The sequence below is a fragment of the Talpa europaea genome, assembly GCF_964194135.1.
Source record: "Talpa europaea genome assembly, chromosome: 7".
Classification (NCBI taxonomy): Eukaryota; Metazoa; Chordata; class Mammalia; order Eulipotyphla; family Talpidae; genus Talpa; species Talpa europaea.
Window position 1 is genome coordinate 86,901,736 of NC_140074.1, and position 24,353 is coordinate 86,926,088.

At 44.9% G+C, this 24,353-nt stretch overlaps 1 protein-coding gene across 2 annotated transcripts in view; it reads right to left on the reverse strand.

The window, feature by feature from the left end:
* SMG6 (SMG6 nonsense mediated mRNA decay factor) overlaps positions 1-24,353 on the reverse strand; it is a gene marked incomplete at both ends in the record, with an annotated part of 223,138 nt that overhangs the window by 104,327 nt on the left and 94,458 nt on the right. For both annotated transcript variants that reach the window (XM_084236415.1, XM_084236414.1), the window contains 3 exons: positions 3,847-4,048; positions 16,929-17,097; positions 18,608-18,724. In XM_084236415.1, the coding sequence (XP_084092541.1) occupies positions 3,847-4,048; positions 16,929-17,097; positions 18,608-18,724 (488 nt within the window). The remainder of the gene's footprint in view (positions 1-3,846; positions 4,049-16,928; positions 17,098-18,607; positions 18,725-24,353) is intronic.

The following is a 24,353-nucleotide window of genomic DNA, read 5'->3' on the forward strand; positions in this document are numbered from 1 at the left end:
CTAGGTCAGTCATGGGAATGACCTACATGGGTTTATCATCATTCTTCACTCTCTTTTTGAGCCTTAATCACCTCTTTTATAAAACCAAGGTACTAATACTTACTTGGCAGGATTACTGTGAGAAGTTAATTATTGTAGGGAGGTACCTAGTACAGGATCTGATAAATGCTAGATATTCAAGATACATTATTTTTTCCTGTCATGGAGAATAAAGCAGAAAAAAAAAGGAAAGAAAGGCAGGTATCATTTTAAAAAGTGTTAGGGTAGCCAGAGAAGACCTCTCTAACGAGGTGACATTTAGAAGGAAATAAGAAAGTCACACAGCTTTCTGGGGACAGGGTATTCCAGGTTAAGTGGAAAGCAAGTGCAAAGATCCTCCTTAGGCATGAGTGTTTGGCTTGTTTGTGGAACAATAAGGACGCCAAAATGACTGAAGCACAGTGGGTAAGAGGAGAGCAGTAGGCACTTAAGTCAGTTAAGGGTATAGAGGTCGCATCAGATTACTGAAGGTATTGAGGGTTATTGTTAAAACTTTGGCTTTTACTCTAAGTGAGAAGAGCAGTCATTAAAGGTTTTGAACAGCAAAACAATGTCATCTTTTTTTTTTTTAATTTTTTAAAGATTTATTTATTATTTACTTATTTATACAAGCACTGGGTAAGTCAGAAGTGTGGGAGGGTGAGAGAATTCACCAGAGCCAGAGCGGGGAGCAGAGCAGGCAGAAGGACCGAAGTATACTGCTGAGGGGAGCAGCGGGCGGCTGGAAAGGCCTGCGCGCCATGTGGGACCCTCCTCCGGTGGCCGGGCAGCAGCCGGGGATCAAACTGGCACTGCAGAGGTTGCTGGCAGCTTCGCAACCCCGCACTCAACCGCTGCGCCACCGGGGAGGCCCCGATGTCATCTTATTGATGTTTTAAAAGACAATTCCAGTTGCTATGCTGAAAATAGACTGCAGAGTAGGAGGAAGGAAGAACTATAGAAACCAGCTGGAAGGCATTTCAATGACTCTAATTAAGGTGCAGCGGTAAGAAACAATTGTACCTGTATTTATTTTGAAGGCAAAAAAGACAAAATTGCTGATGGATTACATATGGAGGTGTGAGGGAAAAAGAGAGGAGCACCAAGAATTTTGAATGGGCAATCCAAAAGGCAAATGTCAATTACCAATAAGGGAAGACTAAAACAAAGTTTGGGGAAGAGAAATTCAAGGACTTAGATTTGGAGATGTTATGTGTGACATACCTATTTCTTTCTTTCTTTTTTTTTTTTTTTTTTAAAGATTTATTTATTTATTTATTTATTTATACAAGCATTGGGTACAGTCAGAAGCGGGGGAGGGTGAGAGAACTCACCAGAGCCAGAGCGGGGAGCAGAGCAGGCAGAAGGACCGAAGTACACTGCCGAGGGGAGCAGCGGCGGCAGGAGAGGTCTGCGCGCCATGTGGGACCCTCCTCTGGTGGCCGGGGAGCAGCCGGGGATCGAACCGATGCTGCAGAGGCTGCGGGCAGCTTCGCAACCCAGCGCTCAACCGCTGCGCCACCTGGGAGGCCCGTGACATACCTATTTCATGGTCCTTGAAATGGAGATCTACCTTAGCCTCAATGAGCAGCAAGTGCCCTGGAGAGCCTTTGAATCATTACTACAGGCTAAAGGCATGATGCTGGCTCTGTGTTCTTCTCTGGCCAAATCATATACTGTATTGTATGGATGTATATAACATACACTGACACTGAAGCTGGGAGAGTTGATGAGAAGATAAGAGTTTAGGAAGCCTGACACTAGTTAGGACATCTTACCTGTTCTGCATTAAAAGACCTCTAGCCCAACAGTCAACTCCCGAAAGCACCAAGTGAAGTCAATCCATCTTGTGATCACAAAAGAATAGTACCTGTTCTGACCTAAGTCATAGTTAGTCAATTTCTCTCATAACTTCTAACTGAACATCTTCAATAAAGTATCAGCTTTATGTTAGCTGTATTCAGCCTAAGAGTCTACTATCCCCTATTATTATACCCTTCTGAGACTAGAAGAGCAAGAATTCAACTTTTTTGCTGGAAAAGCATAAAAAGAGTATTCCTCTTGGGAAGGAGAGGTTGTCACATACTGAAGATTCATTAGCTATTAAATGCAACCATGGAGTATGGAGTTTTGATATGTCAATGTCTAGAATTTTTACCTACTTACAGAAATTTAACCAAAGGAAATATATGCCAAAAAAATGTGCTATGAGGAAACACTTCACAGTTTATAGTGTAAAAATTAGCTTATTATTTGGATCAGTAAAGCAAAGACTAAAGAAATCTTGGCATATAGAATACTAAGCAATCACCCAAAATGATTCTACATGATTAATTATCAAAAATAATTTTAAGGGCCTCCCCGATGGCGCAGCGGTTGAGCGCTGGGCTGTGAAGCTGCCCGCAGCCTCTGCAGAGTGGGTTTGATCCCCGGCAGCCAGGCGAGGGTCCCACATGGTACACAGACCTCTCCTGACACGCCCGCTGCTCCCCTCAGCAGTGTACTTCGTCAGTCTGGCTGTTCTGCTCCCTGCTCTGACTCTGGTGAATTCTCTCACCCTCCCGCGCTTCTGACTGTACACAGTGCTTGTATAAGTAAATAAATAAATCTTAAAAAAATTTTTTTAAGTGAAAAAAGCAGATTACAAATAGTATGCTTAATATGACCCCAGTATTTTTTTTAAAGTATGTGTGTACATATTTTAGAAGTTATAGGTTAAACATTAGTATGTATGACTTACAAAAGTAAGTCTGAATAGAGGGATTACGGCTAATTTTTTTCTTCTTTTTATTATCTACAATTTACATAAACTCTTTTCTAACAAGAAAAAGTCTTAAAATTTCTATATCAAATATAAAATATGTCCTATTTGCAATCAATGTTTAGAACTTAGTTCTTTACTATCTAACTTAAAAAAAAAAAATCTACCTATATCTCTCTACATACTTCATCTAGGTCAAAAAACTTCCTCCTGAGAAGCCATTTGCAGACTCTTCCCCATAGGCCTCTTCCCTGGGGAAAGTGATGCTAAAAACTCTGCAGAAAGGTCAGTCACAGGGTTGCCTGGTTCAGCACAGGAGAGTCTGCTCCCAGGGTCTGTGGGTGCTACTTCCCCAGTCTAACAACTGCTGCACTAGAATGAAGCAGAAGGGTCAGTCCTACTCTCCACACCTGGCCAAAGAGCCAAATGTTAAGCAGAGACTAAGAGTTCCACAGTCCCCACCAGGGCAACAGGCAATGGGTTTTGTTTTCTATAAACACACAGTCAAGAAAAAGTCCAGGTTAAAACACATCCTTAGAGGAAGAAAAATAGAAACCAGGCAGCGGGGAATGCTCCATATTCCTAAAAGCTTTTTTTGTAAGTTAACACATGGTGTCTGCATCTCTCCAGTCACCTATTTATCACTCTCCTCCTTAGAGAAGGGAAAAAGCCCTGGCTGTTTTCCTAGTGCAGAGTTTTGTGGCTGGGGGAAGGAGGTACAGGGGGAGGTGAGGGGGGGAGGGTGCTTTAAGCATGATGCAAACCATTTGGAGTTGAGTGAGAGCACTGCCAACACAAGCTGCACTATTTAAACAAGTGAGGAAATGATCGTATATACAACATGCCAGCAAGCACACACACACACCAAAGGAAGTTGAGAGGGCTTTTTTTTTTTTTTTCAGGACACAGAGCTGGATGTCAGCGGCTAAAAGGTCGATATTTTCCCTTAACACCCTTCTCAATGACTTAATCATGTTCCGTTTGCACAGAAAACTTCCCAAGAATAAAAAAGTCTGGAGAATTAAGAGGAGGGGTGAATGGGGAGGGATGTTTGGCCTAGGGCTGACCTTATCCGAGGTTTTCTCCACGTAGCAGGGGTCCTGAGGGGCTGCCAGCAAGGGGACAAAGCCCGAGAGAAGCCGATCCTCTTCCAGGATAAGAAGGGTGAGGTCATCATCCGGATCCTTGTACAGTGGCACCTCAGACTGATTCACGGCAGTCAATATGTTACAGAAATCAGCCAGCATTGACCACACATCCACAGCAACCCTGTGAGAAATAAGGTAAGAAAAGAAGAGCAGCTCTAAAGAAGGACCAGTTAAAGTATTCTAAAGCAGGGAGATACTTATGTAGGCAAATACTGTCTGTGGCTGATAATCTGCCAGAAATCTTACCTAAAAAACTAGGATACAAAATTACCCCTATGGCAGCAATCTGGCGCATGCTTGTTCATCTTTGCAAGGTTGAATTGATTAGGGGGAGTTTTTAATCCTAACCAGAGAAGAAAAGGAATTTAGAGAATCAGTTGCCTAATGCAGGTCCTGTCACCCTTCCAGACAGTGCGCTTGAGTCACTTACTCAAACACTAGATACATAGGGCCTAAGGCATCTCTCAGAATTCCCCAACTCCCATCCAGTCAAGTATATGCCACACAGATAGCAATGGAGTACCAACTACCCCTCCACCCACACAGTCAGAGGGACCAGTCACACCACTGCCAAGTCAGGTGTCCCCATTCGCTACCAACAATGCATTATAACTATCCTATATATAAGAAGGAAAACAATCAAACACTTTCCCAACAAAAACCTCATTCCTGATCTGCCAAGATCCTCTCAGGAAGGTAAAGCTTCCAATGCCTTTTAACAGATGAACCAGTATCAGTGCTGTCTTTACCACCCCATTCCCCCCCTCCATCCCCTCACTTGTGGAAGGTTAGATGGTTGGGTGACCAACCATTCTGGTTTGTCTAGGACAGTTCCAGTTTTATCACTGAAAGCCCCACTTTTCCAGAAACACCTCCTGGATAAACCAAGATGGCTGAACATGCTAATTACACATTACCAGATTCTGATTGAAGCTAAGAAGAAAACTTGAGAATGCAAGGTCTGGTTCTCCCCACTTCAGACTCCAGGGCAGAATTATAAAATGAAGATTCATTTCTCTGTCACCATCATTTGTCAAAAATTTAGGGCTTCCCTGGTGGCGCAGTGGTTGAGCGCTGGGTTGCGAAGCTGCCCGCAGCCTCTGCAGCACCAGTTCGATCCCCAGCTGCTCCCCGGCCACCGGAGGCGTGTCCCACATGGTGCGCAGACCTCTCCTGCCGCCCGCTGCTCCCCTCAGCAGTGTACTTCAGTCCTTCTACCTGCTCTGCTCCCCAGTCTGGCTCTGGTGAATTCTCTCACCCTCCCATGCTTCTGACTATACCCAGTGCTTGTATAAATAAATAAATAAATAAATCTTAAAAAAAAAAAATTACAGTGGTTCAGATCCAAATTTTGGTGGGTGTTAAGGAGCCTTTTTTTTCTTTTTGTCTTCCCAAAACATAGCTCAACTAGCCAAACTGTGGTCAGCTCCAGGGACTGCCCAGTCTATACACTCTGGCTTTTTCTCCAGAAGACCACCTAACTAGGGAGTGTGGAACAGGCATTACCCTATGGATGTGAAGTTGTATTCCAGAAAAAGTAAGATGCACAAGAGAAATACACAGAAAAGCTTAAAACTAGGTTCAAGAGGTGGAGTAGCAAGAGGAAACCAGCAGAGAGCTATACGAATGAGCTATATCCTGGAATCTTCCCAGAAGAGTTACTGCGCATGAGCCAAATCTCCCAGGGAGGAGTCTCAGACCTAAGCAATTTGTTTCTCCTGGAGACTAGGAATCTCTAGGAGATGGCAGAAAAGTGGCATTCAAAGGATATGCCACTGAAGGTGATGCTGGTATAGGAAGTGGATAAAAGTGTGTGGACTCCCAGACTTTCACCTGCATCCAGGTGAAAGGAGGCAGCACTGGTTTATTTACTGTAATCACTGTACTAGGAAAAGGCAATGAAATGAAACATCTTGTTTTCAAGAGAGTCCTGGGAACCAGGCGGAATACAGTCCCATTAATCACACAACGGCACATAATCAACACACGTGTATGGCAGAAGTAACTCACTTCACAGGCTTTGCCCAGGAAAAAGCACATGTTTGGGAAGAATCATTGGAGGGACAGAGGGATGGGAGTTTTCTAAAGCCTCTCTCTGCACAGACACCGACAACCAGACTCATTCACAAAGCTCCATCTTTTGGCTCAGCCGGGTTTGGCTGTCAGAAATGTTTAAATATGGAAAAAAATAAACAGTTGCAACACGTTTCTGTGCAGAGATCTGCCTGAGCCCCTTTGTGATGTAATGGGAAACGCAGCATTCAGGCTACCAGCTGTAGAATAAACAGAACTTTGAGGGTTAAAAGGAACTGAACTTTCCACGACCCCATCTGCAGAGAAGAAAATAATAAGAGGAATGATGCACTGCCCCACAGCTCTGATAGTTTATCCTCCAGTCCCGGCTGCAGAGACAAGCACCGGATGTGATAGGGCTGCTCAGGGCCGCCTCCGAGGTTAGCGCTGCCCATGGGAGACGCACAGGGAGGCTCTTCCAGCTCCCCGCTTCCTCCCCCAGTGCCCTGCTGGCCACTTGAGCCCACTGCCTGAGTCTGATCCCACAGTGCTGATGAGCTCTGGCCAACAGGCATTGCTCGGCTGCAGAGCAGCAATTTGGAAAATAAACAGGAAAGACGACAGTGAGAAGGAAGAAGGTGAAAAGTCTCCCAGCTGAATTCTTGGCTTGGGGGCCTTGGTTGGTGCTGGGCAGGTCAAGGCTGCTGCAGGACGTTGTTGGGGGTAGGGAGGGGGGTGTGGGCAGCAGCATCCCCAGCCAGGGAAGGGGGGGGGCACAGAAAATTACCCACGGCTGCCACAGTGGGAGGCCCACATCCCTCTCTCATCCTCCCACCCCTACCATCTTGGATCCAAGACGAAGAAATATGTGGTACCATGTGGTTCTCATTATCATGCTCTCCTGTCCCCGAAGGCTCAGATAAACCAAAAATGACTCCTCCCAGAGAATGGTGGCCACCACTAGGCACCCCTGCCCACATCTGCCTTTTGCCCATTACCACCTACCTTGTGCCAAAATCTAAGACTTACTGCCAAAATGAAGTGAATGAGAGTTCCTAACCCAGTGTTGACTATAAAACAGCAGCTGGTGCCAAAGGACATAGGAAGTGTCCTGAGTTCCCAACTCAGAAAAATTAAGTGGCTCAATGTCAAGTCAGACTGAGCAGAACCAAGGGAATAGGAGTATGAAAAAATGCTTCACTGAAAGGTCACTTCAGACTGGTCTTGTGTTTGAACTCTGCTTCTGAGTAGCTTTTTTTCTTTTGGTATCTCAGAGAGAGTTGCCCATGCTCACCTCACATTTCATCAGCTCTCAGACATGAACACAACTAGGCAACACAGACATGAACACAACTAGGCACTCATGGGCTATACAGTGAATTTCTACAGGGAATGAGAGAGATGGGAGTATAAGGAAACTAATGCTAAAACAAAGGGGTACTTTAAAAAACTAGGTGAGGTGCCTGAATTCAAAGCTAAGATATTTGCAAAAAAGATGAGATAATTCATGGTACTCAGACAACATCACCTAGGCTTACCCCATCAGGCCTCTGGGCTGAGAGGTCAGTTCCAAGGGTGAATACAGGGTTTCCTGTCTGAGTAGCTTAACTTAGCTTTTCTGCCCAACTTCCTTATCCCAGCAAGGAGAACCTACCCAAACTTTACCCCACAACAACCCATGGGGTCTAAGGACTCAAGGCTGGCTTGGGCTAAGGAGGCCAAAGTCTAGTCCTGGGTGGCTATGAGAAGTTTCAGACAGCTCCCAATCTTCTGGAAACGCTTGGGCAAACTCAAATCACCTTTGGTCCTAAATGCGCCCTCCAGAATGCTATAGGCTTGGGCAAATCCCTTTGGCTTGTTCTGGTCTCAACACATGTTTTGGGGAAGCTTCCAGAGTCTACTAAAATTAGGGTGCACTCTTCACCAAGCAGACACAAAGCAGTCAGAGAATGAAACTGCGTCCAATGAGTCCGTTTATGACTCTCAGAATGGTGGCAAGGGAGCCTCTCAGCAGCTGTGATGTGATTAGTGAGCAGGGATCAGCAGTTGCAGGGTGACCCAGTGGCCCAACCCCACAGAACACACCACACACCAGGAAAGCAGACCCCTGGCTGGAGTCTGAACACCAGATCCTGGCTTGGGACAGACCTGCATTGGCTACCTAGAGGTATGAACTTAGGACTAAGGCTCACTCACTTCCCCCCACAGACATGCATTCACTTACTCCAGCAGGAAAGGAAAAAAATAAGAGTTAATTTACTTTTTATTGCCTCAGAATTCCAAGGTTTAATGTAGCTGTCAGTTTGAGTGTAGTGCAGCTGCTGGCCGATACAATGCAGCCCAGGCCAGCCCAGGTGACTGGGGAAACACATTTCACAGAAATGAACCAACACACACTTTTGGCTGGTTGTTGGGGGGATATTGACTTGGCGAATCAGATTAACCCTTCAGTCAAAGGGTGAGTTCTGCAAACAGCATTAGATAAGCAGCTTCAGTCCAAGAAACTGAAAAACCCTGGTCTCAGATGGACTAGAGGGCTTCTGTAGTTCTACAATTTTGGAGTTTTCTCATATGAGATGTTATTCAACTACAACATGATCTGAAAGATTAAAGTGTGAGGTAAGTGAAGCTAGTTATACCACAGAATTCTAGCTCCTTCCGAGAACTTAGGAAGAAAGGTGATCTGCCAGCTTTATAGGGAGGAAGTCAGGTAGAACTTTTCTGTAAGCTCCACGGAGGTGGGATGAGGGAGGTAGACAATCTGAGAAGAATAAGTGTTAAGGCCTGACAAGGGCTCAGGACATCCTTCTGGCAAATCTAAGGAAGATTGAGCCCTCACACACCCTTTCATATTTTTACTGGGGGAACAGGCTGACTGGTGATTAATATCAAGTACAATGACCCCATGTTACAAGCCTGCAGGGGCCTGTGGAGGTGGCCATTTCCTGTGTAATACCAGCTTGTTTAAACACTAACATTCAAACTCCACAGCTGCAGAACAAACCCGGAAAGAGTTGAGTGAGAAGAAGCCCTGCATTGTGTTTCAGAGCTATGGAAGATCAGAGGAGTAGTACAGATGGGAAACAAGTTGGGTCTTTTGGATCCTGGGGTGAAGAGCTCTGAAATACAGCCAAGATGGCACAAAAACTAGGCACAAGGAAGCTGAACCAAAGAACACCCACGGGCTATAGACACAAAAGGGAAAGACAAAAGGCTGTAACAAAAGGAATGCTCTTAAGAGATAAAATATTCTCTTTTTAAAACTTTCTTGCCTATGAACCATTATTATGTTCTAGGCCCCAATTTTCCACATAGACCAACATATGACCACTGTAGCCCTAGAAGACTTATCACCCAACTGGAAAAAACTATAAAAGGTGAGCAGCTATGGATGCAAATACAACAAGTCAGGTAGAGTTAAAAGAATAATATCTGATCTTAAAATAGTTTAGTTAAGTCCCTAGGTAAGTCATGGTGTCATACCAACTCTCTTCAGTGGGCTGAAGATCTGTTTCCGGTACCTCAGTGCTAGGCAGCTCAAAAGGTCCTTGGGGTGGGTTGGAAATGGGGGGAAATCTACTAAATTCTCTTGGAGATTTAGGAACTTTAGTATCTCTTCCAGATGCCACCATAGTGCAAAGAGGATACAAAAGTGTCAGGATTCTCTGAGTTAAGACATGGGCAGCAAGACACCCTCTTCTATGAATAACAGCTGTTTATTAGGTGACAACTAAAGAAGATCCCTTCTGCCTTTCTAGTTTATACGAGCAAGTCAACTGGGGCCCCTGGGAGTGTCTAACTTAATGCTATCCAGTAGGGCAAGTCAAATTCTGTAGCCCAGTTACCCTGCACTATTCTAAGAATATAAACTTCTCCGTGTCCTAAGCAGTGCAGCTGAAGTTCTATGACCAATCTCAGGTCACGGTAACCTCATTCCAGGATTTCTCAAGTACTGAAGCACCTCTATTGTGCCTTCCCACAACCTCTGTCTAGTCAATGTCTTAATTTCAGTTCTCCCAAGTTACAGTCATATGTATAGCTTCTGTCACATCCCTATGGTGTGTTAAACCCATCAGCACTGTGTGTTTGGGAAAGAGCAGCCCCCCCAGGGGATCTCGACATCTCCACGGCATGAGTAGAGCCCTCCGTGGCCTCCCTGGTGCGGATTCTCACGGTTCCTGCCTCTCTAAATTTTAGCTGTAACCACTCCAACACGTCTTCTTAGTTTAGCACACACTGGACCCAAATAACCTCAGTCCAGAGCTGGAAAGTACTCTCCCTGGGGTCAGCTGCCTTACCCTGCTGGGGTCAGACTGGAGCCTTAGGCCAACACCCCTTCCTCTCACAAGGAGTCCTGTGGGAGGAGTGGGGAGGGGACCAAAGCTCCTGCCATGGGAGAGATCACATGTGCCCTATACTCAGCCTTTGGAGGAAGAGGAACCCCCTGGTGCCAGGCTGTAGTGCTGACGCCCCAACCCGGAGCCAAGGAGACAGGGTGGAGAGCCAGGGTAGCAAAGGGGCTTCCCACAGTCACCACCACTTCCTTCAGGGAAGTGCTGATGGACTATTACTTAGTGACCTCCTAAAATGCCCTTTTGGGAAGACGTATTAAGAGTCCTTGAAGGGGTGCCGATTAGACTTGGATTAGTTCTTATTTCAGAGCTGCCCTATGTGGATGAGTAAACTAGCTGTTTTTTAACTCGAGAATTTTTATCTCGTCTACAGGGTGAACACATGTAGGCTCCCTGAGGAAATTAACTTACTGCATGTTCCATACATATCCCTGTCTTCCTATATGACAGTACCTCAGAGGGCTCCCCGCAAGTCTTATCCAGCATACTCTGTAGACTATACAAGACAAGCCATGGAAAAGCAGCAAGTCCAGGAATTTCTGGATTTTTTTTTTAACAGTACTCCAATCCAACAGTGTGATAAATGCATCCGAGCTACAATTAGGAAGATATATAGCATCAGAATGCGAAGGTCTGGGCAGCCTGGTGAAACGCGGGCTCTCCAGAGCCCCAGCTATGTTTCCCATTATGTAACCCTGGTCATGGGCAGACAGCCAGACTCCAAATGAAAAAGAGACTCTGGCTTGGCACTGGTTCTATTTTCCTATCCTCATTCGGGGTCAGCGCAGTGTCATACAGCTGCAGAGAAAGCTCTGGGGATTAAACCTGGGAAAGCCTCCAAGACCAGGACCTGGGTTCAAGTACCAGCTGAAAGCAATAAACCAACTGCCACAGCTGGGCTAGGTTTGGATGTTCTCAAAGTCCCCTGACTCTTTCACTTACTGAGAACTAGAGATCAAGATGAGGGAAGATTTGGCTTCAGCAGAGACTACGAAATGAGGTAGGTTGTCCCACTGCCCTAGCCTTGCCAAAGGTCCTGGGATGCAAGGGGTCACTATGCTTAGGATCATGGAAGCCAGTTGCACTGCTCCTCTCCATCACCTGACATTCACGGTTTTTTTCTCATGCTCATTTGGTTAAGTAGGGAGTAGTTGCCTTTTCCCCTAACAAGAGGCCTGGAGCAGAAACGGCATCCAACCTCCACAAATCCTCACAAGTAGATGGCTTCTCCAAATACTGTGGTCTATTCTAAATAGACCAAAACACTCTACACTGTCTTTACAGTGGGCCAAGGCAACTTTCCACACCCTCCTACAGTGGTCCCCTGCAAAATCTCCTGAGATATAAAGTTATCCTATTACAACTCCAAACAGGTACAAATGGGAAGTCAGCTTATCACATGCTGACTCCAGCATACATGCCTACTATGTGCCACCACGTGGAAAGGCACAAATGGTCCTGAAATCCTGCCCTTGTCGTGCTGCAGTGACAAAGATATTCTGTCATCATTATCCTAAGTGTTCAATATGTGGCTAAGTGGCTACTGTCAAGGAAAAGTAGTTTGACCAGAAAAAAGAGGAGAGACTCAAGAAAACGGATGATGAACTTTTTTTAATGATTTATTTATTTATGCATACAAGAAATGGGGTGTAGGCCAGAGGTATGGGGGGCGGTGAGAGGATTCACCAGAGATAGAGTGGGGAGCAGAACAGGCAGATCTACTGAAATACACTGCTAAGGGGAGCAGCGGGAGAGACAGGAGAGGTCTGCTGCGCCATGTGAGTTAGCTCCCTGGCTGGGGATCAAACCCGTGCTGCGGAGTATGGTGATAACTTGATACCGCTGACACTTAACCCTTGCACCATCAGGGAGACCCTAGTGATGAACTTTGAACCACACCCCCCCCCCCCACCAAGAAGGCAGAGGATACTTTGAAATGATTCTCTAACTCTTCAAGCAAAGAGAGCAACAAAATGAAAGAAAGAGATGAAGGTCACATAAGGGTCCAAATGTGTCAGGGAGACACTTTGAGAGTAGGAATTCTGGGAGGCGAAGCAAAGTGAAATGTAGGTTATGTGGTCACTTTATCATTGGATCAATGAGGAATTTGCCTTTGCAGAGGACAAATGCAGGCAAAGACCAAAGGAAGCATGTAAAGGAGAGGCATTAAGTGGAAGCCATTTCCTTCCTACTCTCGAGAGCATTCCCAATCAATCCCTCCAAAATGAAGATCAGTACGAGGACCTTACCGTGTCAGCAGGATTACTGTTCTGACATCCACAGAACTATCTGGAATGTGTTATTTCCTACCACCTTAGAAGAAAAAAATCTCTATAGCATGGAAGACCGGTGGAGGAAGAATAAGATACAACTTTAAAACCCACAGAATAACTGTACCATGCTAATCTCTCAACCATAGATTTTACTCAGTGACTGTTAGGCATCTATATAGAAATTGGAAATGAGGGAGGTAAATTTTTATTCTACTTTTTCAGTGTTTGGATCTAAAAGTTATGAGGTGAATGGTTGTCCGGTCAGATTTGCTCTGTCCAACAGTAGCACCAACCCTCAATCTACCATACCTTACAGTCCAGTCGCAGTACAGCAGAGCTCCTCCTCTATGCTTAAACTTGCATATTCTCTATGCATAAATTTGCTGATCCTGACTGCAAAGAGAGGGAGCACAGAAGGGGGACTCTGTTCCCTACCACCCTAACTTTTCTAGCCTAGACTAGATTAATAGGGGGATATGGCCACAGCGACAGGCATTTGATTACTGAGCAAATCAGATTCGATATATTATTTTGTCAGAATCACTCTCCATGTGAAAAAAAGTTTGAAAAGACAGCAGATTTGAACCAAGTGTCTCAACCCCTCTGCCTGTCTATAATCCAGAAGAAGGTGAAACCAAGCTGGGACAGCTGGAGCTTGGACCACGTGCCCAGATGAAGATTGAGCCCAAAGATGGGCAGCAGCTCGCATGAGTGGGCAACAGGCCATTTGCTAAAACATCCAAAGAGAAAACAGATCAGCACCTCAAGCAAACGAGGCCCAGCAATTCCTGTGTGAGTTTTCCATTTCCCCAAACAAAAGCCAAAGGGAATGAGAGAGGGAGGAGGGATGAAAGGAGACAAGCTGCACATGAGAGTTAACAGTCCTGATGGCCCAGGATATGGGTGAATAGGACCTGGGTGGATCATATGTCATGGACCTGTGGTTGTGAGGTGAGGTGACCCAGGGAAGGCCCAAGCAGACTAAGGACAGATGGTCTGCTTCCCCAACCCCCGAGAGGTAGGGAGGAACCCTCTGTGACCCTTGCACATGCTCAGAAGCAGTGGCTTCAGCAACTTGGAGAGCTCAGCCCTCCCTTGTCATTTTCTTTCCAAAACTGCAAATTGCCTAGTCGGCATTATAGATTAATGGCCTGAAAAGTTTGAGGCTGTACATGTTAACTCTTTGGGAACACTGCTGGGAAACAGCTGTCCCTTGCCAGCAGATCGGTCAGTTCCTTTGTGTGGCCCCAGCTGCCAAGCTCAGGGTTCAACCCTAGCTCACGAGGCCTCAGCCTGGAGTGCATGATGCAAACCTAGGAGGGTTCACAGTAAGGATAAAGAGACCTGTTTGTTGCTGTGTGTATCACTGACACAGTTACAGAGCTAGAGGTGGAGAACATGGGGAGAGCGGGCTTAACAGTCCAGGGTTGCTTCTTGGGGTAAGCAACAAGGAAGAAATCTGATGAAGGAATGTGGGGAAGGAGACTACACAGTCCACACAGAAAGATCAGGAACTGCTGACTAGATATCTCTGCTCCTTCACTTTGTTGGTCACCCGAGAGTCTAGCAGATTCACATGGGCAGGCCCACAGCCCAGAGAAGCACCCCTTCCCTCTCTAGAAGTGTCACTGGCAGGAGCCCAGGTGTCTCTATACCCTATCCTCCAGTATAGTCCCTCCTACAAAGTCCACTGGGGAAGGATAATGAGATGTTGGTTATGGATCCTCGCTCCCAAGAACACATATATACACAACACAGAGCCTGAAAGAGCTCTGAATGCACTATACCTGTCAGAGACCACAACACAGAGAGAATGGGGGATGGAGCAAGGAGGGAGAAGGGAGGGAGAAAGGAGAAATAGGAAGGGAGGAAGAGCCAGCAAACTAACAAGGAGGGGGAGGGAAAGGGGGGAGGAGGGAGTAGAAGGAAAGGGGAGGGGAGGGAGGTGATGGATGTTACAGAGCTGACTCAAGACAGGTGCCTACCTACACAGATATAAAGAAACACTTGCACACACACACACACACACACAGAGTAGCATTAACAAATAAAGGGACACATGGAACAAGAACAAATCAAGAGTCAGCAAACTCTCTGTATGGGCTAGATAGTAAATATTTTAGACTTTGCAGACCATATGGTCTCTGTTGCAACTACTCAACTGCTGTTCCAGTGTGAAACAGCCATAGACGAAGTGTAAACAAGTAAGCATGGCTGTTTTTCAGTACACTGATGTTTGACTTTCAAATAATTTTAACAAGTTATAAAAAATTATTCTTTTGATTTGCCCCCCCCCACAAATATTTAAGAAATGTAAACCATTCTTAGTTCATGGACCTTAGTTTGCTGACCACCAATATAGACTCTCACAAAGAGTAGAGGCAGGCAAAGAGACAGAGAGAAATGGGGACAAGCCAAGTCAGGCAGGCAATAGGTGAGGGAGGCAAGGAGACACAGGTGAGGCAGGCAGAGGCAGGTGGATACAGGTAGACCCACGTAGTCAGAAAACCCTACTCTGAGAGATCCAGACTGACACAGAGACACAGTCACGGACAAATATGGACATGGGAAGCCTTGGATACAAAGACATTCATCACAAACATGTACAAATACACACTTCTACTGAATAGTCTCACACACACAGAGATAGGACCAAAGCAGACATGGATCCTGAATCAGACAAGACACAGATGGATACAGATACGGACATGAATAGATGTGGAGACACATGGAATAAAACTGAACCCTCATGGGGACACATGAACCCCCACAAAGAGGACCATACAAATCCAAGGATAGACAGAAATACACATGGAAACACATACACCAATATGGACAGGTACCCAAAGTCCCAAATACCCAGAGATCCTCACATTCAGTCACAGGCACTCAGACATACACAAACAAGCTAACATAGACAGGTTCATACAGAGAAACAACCTATACACAGAGAGGGACACAGGACAGCCATACATGGTTACACAACAGCGGAACTGTAAAATGCCACTGAGCCATATACAGCTGACCCCTGAATAGCATACAGCTGAACTGCCACTTACACATGTATCTTTTTCTTTTTTTACTTTGTAGATTTTTATTTTAGTGATTTTTACAACTTTACAAATAAGCAAAACAAATAAATATATTAAAAAGTAATAATAAGCCAGGCTAAGACCTGCACTGGAAACAAGGGAATTGCATTTTGTTAAACCTAAATTGAACAGAGTTGAATTTAGATTAATTCAGAGAAAGGCACGTCTGCATGTATTGTACTTTGTATATCTTGACTCATCAGATGAATAATGGAAAATTCAAAGGACTTTTTATTACTCTTGATTTTGGAAATTTTCTGCAGAATATATACATGTTTTTTTATACTGCAGAAGTTTGTGGTTGAATCCATGGATGAGAATCCATGGATGAGGAGGGGACTTGAGCATCAAGGATTTTAGTATCTATGGAGGATTTCTAAAATCAATGCCTCACAATAACAAGGGACAACTGTTGTTTAAGATTTGAGGGAGTCAAAGTTTATATACAGATTTTCAACTGCATGGGGGGAGGTCTGCACCCCTAACCTCCACATTGTTCAAGGGTCAACTGTACTTAAAAATAGTTAAGATGGCAAACATACGGGGGGGGGGGTGTATACAAAGATATATACATACATATATAACCAATATTTCAAAAAGGAAAAGAAAAAATTATACAGAGAACAGATCTATACAGACACACCAAGGCAGACACACACTCCCTGGAATGACACACCTACACTGACAAGTGCTCAGATACCATGCTGACACACAGAGACAGGATATGGGGGGAGGGCACGCTGGGGAAACAGGGATTAAAGTGAATGGAAGATAAAGGTACATGTACTGACCCCTCCTCAGATACTACAATGTCATAAGGGGAAGGCATGGAGATAGAGCTTCAGATAGCACAAAAAGTAGTGGGGTATACATAGCCCAAAAGGTGCATGGAGATAAACTAAAAGCAAGAGAAAGAGACAAAGTCTCACACACCCAAACTCAAGAGGCAGGTGCAGAGATAATGTGAACAATGTGAAGTGAGAATGAGATAACAAAAGCAAGGACAGATAACAAAAGAGAACAAGCTATGGAATGAGAAAAAAAGAGACTGAGAGGAGAGGAGAGGTATAGACCAGAGACTAGGCAAAAATAACCCAAAACATCAGGAGACAAGGAAGGTGTGAAGGAAGGGAAAAAACAAAATTCAAATGAGGAAGGAAGAGAAACAAACAGGCGTGGGTGAGAACAAAGAAGAGTGACTAGGAGAGGAGCTGTGGGTACACAGGTAGACCATGGTCAGCAGTGCCACAGGAATGAAAAGGCTGACTCACTGTGAGGGAAGATCCAGAGATGTGGGTGGAGGATTCCAGGTGTCTGGGTAGCCGAGCATCCAATCTGACCAGACTTTCACACTGGGAAGCAGTTCCTTCAGGTCCGGCACGAAGGAAGATACCTTGATGTCATCTTGGTCATCCTCGTCCTCAGGAGAGGACAGCTGAGCTGCAGAGGCAAAGGGTGAAAACTGGGCCTATGTCTGCTGTGGCCCCCGAATCAGGCCTGGGGCGCTGGGATGGCAGCAAGCTCTTAGGGAAGGGAGACCAAGTCCACAGGAAAGCTGGGCCCAGAAGCGAAGGACAAGTGCCAGCACCTAAGAGGATTCTGAAAAGTAGGACAAAGAGAGAACCAGTGTACTGGGTTTGCCCCTGCAGACAGCTGTTTCTGCTTCACCTGTGGCCTGGCTGAAGTCACTACTCTGGCATCTAGCCCACCCTTTCAGTTTTCCTACTAAGATGGCATGTGAATCTTGCCAAAATAGTATAACCTGAATTTCATCATGAGGAAATAGCGAAACCCAAACTGCAGGACATTCTAAATAAATCACCTTATTCCATTAAAAAATGTCAAGGTCATAAAGGACAAAGAAAGACTGAGAAACCACTCCAGATTAAAGGAGACTAAAGAGACATCATATCTAAATGCAACATGTGATCCTAAACTGGATGCAAGACTAGAAAAACCTTTTTTCAGGATAAATGATACAAACCAAGCAAGGTCTGTAGACTCAATAATAATATTTTACAAATGTTGGTTTTCTGATTTTGATAACTATCCTGTCATATAAGAGAATGCTCTTGTTATTAGAAAATACACAGGCAAGTATTTGTGGGTAAAGGATTATCATGTCCGCAACTTAAAATGAAATGGTTCAGGGAAAAAAAAAAAAAGCGTAGGTGTGTGTGTCCAAATTAATGCAAATATAGTAATATGTTAACAATCAGGGAATCTGGGTGAAGGGTATACAAGAGTCCTTTTTATAATTCTTCCAATTTTTCTATAAATTTGAAATTGTTTCCAAAACAAATTTATCTTTACCCTCCTTCCAAAAACAAAGGAGTTCTAGAAGGTAGAGGAATTCACAAAGCTGATGTGGCAGCAAAGGGGACTCAATACTCAGCAGGACTGACCCAGGAGCTGAAAACCTTTAGCCCTACCTTATAATGCTCAGAATTCCAAGCTAGGAATCCGAAGGGCAGCCTTAAAGGATGTGGGAACACTGCTCAACCCAAGAGCTAAAAATAGCCCCTGCTCTGATCCAGTGAGCCCCTCAATATGGCTGATACACAGAGGTTATTGCACCCACAAGATAATAGACAAAGAGGGACATGGGTGGGGACCAAAACATCACTTATAGACAAAAAAGGAAACTCATTTTTCTGGTTTGTGAAAGTTGCAGGAACACACATTTCATAGGTACAGTGAAAATCCTAACTACTAAAGGAGAAAAGAGGGAGGTGTTCCACAAGGAGGAGAGAAGACAATAAAAGTAACCAGACTGCAAAGGAGGTGGGACTAGTTAGGTGAGCAAAAGGAAGAGGGGAAATTTGGAAAAGGAAGACTGGACAGAAAAGAAAGAAGACACTGAGAAAGCAGCCTGGCATTCTGAGTCTTGTCTGGACAGGACCCAGGCAGCTAGAAAGCCCACCACCCACAGCGCTCCTCATCTGCTTACCTTTGGCAGATTCCTTCAGCAAGTAGGTGCAGCGCCGCACTAGAAGAGAAAACATGGCCAAGCCAAGGGCTGCAGCTTGCTCCTGGATCACAGAACGACATTCCTCGGAGAAGCAGTCTGAGGAGAGACAAACAGAACTCCATCACTACCCTGGAGATACTCTTCCCTCCATTAGTAGGTCACATTACTGAGATCCTTCTCACCTGAGACTGGGGGTAGTAATATTCCCTCTCTCAAGGGTAAGGTTGTAAGGTTAAATAAAATAATGCTCATGAAGCACTTACCATGATGCTTGGCATATGGTAAGTGCCCAATAATGTCATTATAGGGACCATTTACATAAATTCTACATCACATCACTTTCCCAGCACCACTTATCCCAACGTGACAGTTTGAGCTGGAGCTGTAAGCTCTCTGCCTTCACATGGCTACTGATGATGTGAAGCTATGGTAACATGAAATTATATTTAATGAACGCAGTCTCTCTAAGGTATAGACAGCAGGAGTTCAACTATCAATTAAGATCAGAAGAATAGGGCCTCCCCAGTGGTGCAGTGGTTGAGCGTTGGGTTGCGAGGCTGCCCGCAGCCTCTGCAGCGCCGGTTCGATCCCCGGCTGCTCCCCGGCCACCGGAGGAGGGTCCCACATGGCGCGCGCGGACCTCCCCTGCCGCCCGCTGCTCCCCTCAGCAGTGTACTTCGGTCCCTCTGCCTGCTCTGCTCCCTGCTCTGGCTCTGGTGAATTCTCTCGCCCTCCCACGCTTCTGACTGTACCCAGTGCTTGTATAAATAAATAAATAAATCTCTAAAAAAAATACATATTTAAAAAAAAAAGATCAGAAGAATACAAATTTGGAAGTTATCTTCTTGAATTATCAACCTTTGCTTCCATCCTTCCTTACTGCCTCTATGTTCTTCCTCTTAAGAGAACATACGTGACACTTATTTCCACTGAGTTAATTTTATAAAGAATAATGCAGGGCACATGATAAGCACTTAACTAGTGTTAGCTTTTATTGTCACAAATTCTTTCCCCTAGGGCTAAAAAATAAATCTGGCTCCTAGTACTAGCACTTTCTACCTCACTTTCTCAGCCTGGCTAACTTCCTCTGGCTACAGGTCAGTGCAAGGAGCAATGGCCAGAACTATTCTTTGGCAGGAGCTATATACACCCCAAAACAATACTTGTACCTATTCTTTGTCACGGTACTCCCTGAAAGCCACTTCAACCATACTTGAGAGAAATCGGTGACAAACACAAGGCAGCGCTCCAACCTGCAGAAGAGGAGGAGGAGAAGCTCCACACACACAGGAGATAGAATCAAGGGCCAAGCTCGCTCACTCTGGCAGCAGCTAATCTGCTAATTCCCTCTGTTATCCAGAACACTCAGACTCTCCAAGTGTTAAAAGGATAATTAGCCACAAGTTTGATCTCTGTCCATGCCTGCATTTTAACCTCAATAGCCAAGGGGGGGAACCCTCTTCCTCACTGACATTAGTCTTGTCAATGGGGCCTAATTAAAGCTTTACTCTAGGAGATGCTACACAACCACAGTTATTTCTAACTGTCTTTGCCACAGGAACAAACATGACTGGAGTATACAAAGTCAGCCCTAAACCACTTTAGAAAGCCATGGGAGTAAGAAGGAGCAGGCTGCTGCTACGAAGTTCCCAACATATGAATAGCATCAGTGTAGCAATTCCTCTATTGTGGCTTTCCCACCATATTTCCAGATGCCCACTAGGCCTAAATGTCATCCTCTAACTTTCCAATTCAACTGTGGCAGCCAGTAGGAAGTGGTAACAATCCATGTGATTAGAACAGATCACCACTCTCATTCTTCCTCTGGTAAAGCTCTAAACCTGTTAGAGAGAGAAAAAAACAAGCATCCAAACACCAAGGTGGAAGGTAAGGAAGGGGAAGATGTGTAAGCCATTCTATGAAAAGTTGTTTCTCCCCTTCACCCCCCTGAATAGGTCACTGCAGTGTCTTTACTGCCTCAGCTCAGCCCAGGACCCTGCCAGCACTGCCAACAGCCTGCCTTTAATTAGCAACAAAACCTGAAATGGGGGAGTAAGTCCAGAGAGAAGTGAAGGCAGGACTAGTGGAGGCCACATCCTAGTAGTTAACAATCTGAATACAGTGTTCCCTCATCAACTGGGTATCTTGGGCATAAGTCATTTGCACAGAAGGTACTGAGAGGCTGATGAAGGGGGATATCTTAGCTCCAAGAGACTGGCAATTCGAGAAGCACAGGCTTCAACAAGCCTGGACAAGGATAGGATGGAGGCAGAGGGAAATTACTTTCACCAAGTCTACTTCTATTTTTATGACAAATGGTAATATCACACTAGACTACTTCTAAGAGTTCCTGAGTTCAGAGTTCAAGGGATAAAATGAACTGCTTAAGAACAATGACATCCGTGGCCACTGGGAAGCACAGGTTGGCTTCTTTTGTAAGCCTCCTGCAATCAGATCTGGGGACCAAGAGCGCAGGAACAACTGGACCCTGTCTGCTGTAGGTCTGGAAGGGCTCTGAGAGCAGCAGCTGGAAGGTAGTTTCATAGCTGCTCTATTCTTGGCCACGGTTATGTCACCTCAACTCTTCATACCCTCCTCACTCCCCGAGAAGGGTCTAATAATGTTTCCGCTAGATATCTGGTCCAAGTGATGGGGATGTACCAGTAAGCTGTTCTGCTCTGATCAAGCAGGTTGCGATATCATAGTTATCTGGGGGACAGTCCTCTGAGTCATCATTTTATATGGAGTACTTTGATGATGACCTGCCTTTCCTCATGACTCAGTGGTACCACAAGCACATACTGGGCATCTGCCATGTGCTTGACCCTATGTGGGTATTGCGGAGAACACAGTTACAAATAATACAGGATCCCTGCAACCCTAGGATCTTTCAGTTGGTTAAAAAATTTTTTTCAACTTTTTTTTTTAATATTTTATTTTATATAATTCTTACATCATTTTTCATTTTTGTTACAATGTATGCATTTTCATTTTGGTTATATTCCCCATAAAATTGCACCCCCCTTATTTTGACCCTAATCCTTCCTGTCCCCCTACCCCCACCCCCCGGGGTGTGTGTCTGGTTTATAGTTGCTTGTTGATTTTGATTTTTTCTTTTTTTAATCCAAGTAACAGTGGTAATGTATGCCCCCAGTGAGAAATACAGTAAGAGCTATGGTATCTTCAAGAATGCTCTTCACCTCACTTAGGCTTCTGAGTTAGAAGCCATAAGGTGCCACTCCTGGAGAAAAGTATTACATCTTATACAAATGGGTAAGAAACAGCACCCAGATTCCCTAAGACCACCCACTTTGGGTCCAGATCTAGGAAACTAGGTGCTGTTGAATGCCTGAGTGAGTATGTGTGTGTGTGTGTATGTGCGTATATATATATATATATATATATATATATATATGTATATATATATATCTCTCTCCATTCCTAGAGTTGGGCGGGACCAGGCTAACAAGTGAGCTGGGTGGGGAAGGAAAAAGCATTGTTTGTCTTGGTATTTGCCTGGGTTCCTCTGGCTTTGTGTCAGGTACTGGGAGCCTGACATGAGCTGAGGAACTCATTAACAATGTGAAACAGCCTTTCCCCTTCTTTCCAAAAGCAGGCTTGCTCAAGGATTTAGGGGGATGGTTTTGGCTAAGGAAGACAGAAATACTTCTTACCAAGAAAGTTACCTAAAGTCTCCTGACTTTGGTTCAGCTCTTTCCCAAGGGCAATCAGGTAGGCAAGTAACCACAGCCCCCACTATTCCTATGGCCATATACCTGCTCATGCAGAAATATTCTCACTCCTGTGTAACAGGGAGACTTTCTCATTTTTCTGAGAACATATTCATGGAAAACATAAACCAACTGTCGTCAAAGTTGTATGAAATCAGGAAATGGAGCGGCCGGGAGAAGGCTGCCATGTGGCCGGATGTTATGTATTTCTAATTAGTGCTATACATCTTTCAACAGCAAGTGTCCTTCTGCTGGGAAACACAACACACTGCCCTTGTTATTGTAACTGTCAGAGAAGTGCTTAAACAGATAATCTCCAGGAAAAGTGATAAACACGTCCCCTCTCCCACCAGTGTGTGTGCTAGGGTGCTGCCAAAGCAAAGCTGTGCTTGACGGCTCCAGGATGGCAAAGCATCCTCCTGCAGGAAATGGGAGTGAGGCAGGAGGGGTGGAGAGGGAAGAGGAGGGGAAGAGAGGAAGGCCCACCTGTCTGGTCCTCTAAAAGCCCAGCCAAGGGACAGTAGTTCAGAACCATTGCTTCTGATCAACTTCTGGGTCAGGGAGAGCTTTGGAGGAAACCAGCATCAGTAGGAATGAGGTTTGGCTGGTCACAGAAAAATCTGGCAGCAATGGAACAAGCAGAGTTCCCCTTGTGCACACAGCCAGCTTCCTGGCAAGAGAATGAGAAGAGTAATGAAGGGAAGATACAGGATGGATGACACATAAGTCTGATACCCTGACAGCAGCAAAAGGGATTCATTGGGGTCTACTAGCCATTACAGCCGAGAGAACCAACTATTTGCTTGGTTGCTTCACTAATAGCTGGAGAAAAATGCAGCCAAGACCACTTATTTACTGATTCCCTCCCAAAGAAAGGAAATGGTCAGTCACCTCCAAACTAACACCACCTGGAGGTGATTTGTTGGTTCTTATCTTTCAGACATAAGACTGTTTTTCTCATGAGTCAGTCACTAGTCAGACACAGGGTTGGCACCGATCCTGAGGAGTTCACCCAAACCTCTCTGACTACAGGAAGTGGGCAGAGTAAGCATCTATCAGCTGCTGCTACTTGAGCCACAGAGTTCCCTGTGGCAGTCACTGGCTGAATAGGAGGAGGGAAGGACAGGCACTGACAGGAGTCAGACAAAATCCCAGAGCAAAAGCAGAGATGTCCTTGCCATTGGGGCAATATTTTATTTCCTGAAGAGGAGAATGAATTGAGTCAGAATAATAAGGCATCAATATACCCAAGCAAATTATTCATGTACAATGGCAGAGTGTAAGGTTAGTCATATCTTGGTATAGTCAAGAGAAGAAAGAGGGACACAGAAGGTACTGCTTCCTTCTTAAGTGTCCCTTCTGTCAAGCCAGCCATCCCCTCTACACTTTTTAGGATTGTAAGACTTCTTTGAGTGGGTAGATGTGGGGAGGCAAAGAAATCCCAGCCCCCTAACGAAGTAACTTCTCAAAAAATATTTATTCTAAATATATTTATTTGGGTGACCAATTATGGAGACTATAAAGGAAAATAGGATCCTGTCTGTGAGAAGATGATCTATTACACAGGACAGGACGAATACATAGATAACCAAGTAACTATAATTCAAGACAATATTACATGCCATAAGGAAGATGAAACTAGATGCTTTCTGTCACCAGAGGAAAAGGAAATCATTTCCAACTAATACATATCAGAGGTGGTTTCATGGAAGAGAGCACTAATCAAGGGCTGCAAACCAAACATGGATGGAATTGGTAGGATAAAGGAGGGACTTACTGAGTGTGCTAAGGAGAAATGCAGGGAGGGACACACCAGGAGTGTTCCCAAATGACAAGCACTAGACTTGACCACCAAGTACATAATGGGAACCAAAAGCACAGGGTCTGCAATGCCATAGCAAAAACACAGACTTGACTGGAAAGGGAGGGAAGACAGCACTGGCTCAAGGTTTGTGAACAAAGCAAAGGTGAGTATTTTATGAAGATTAAACTAA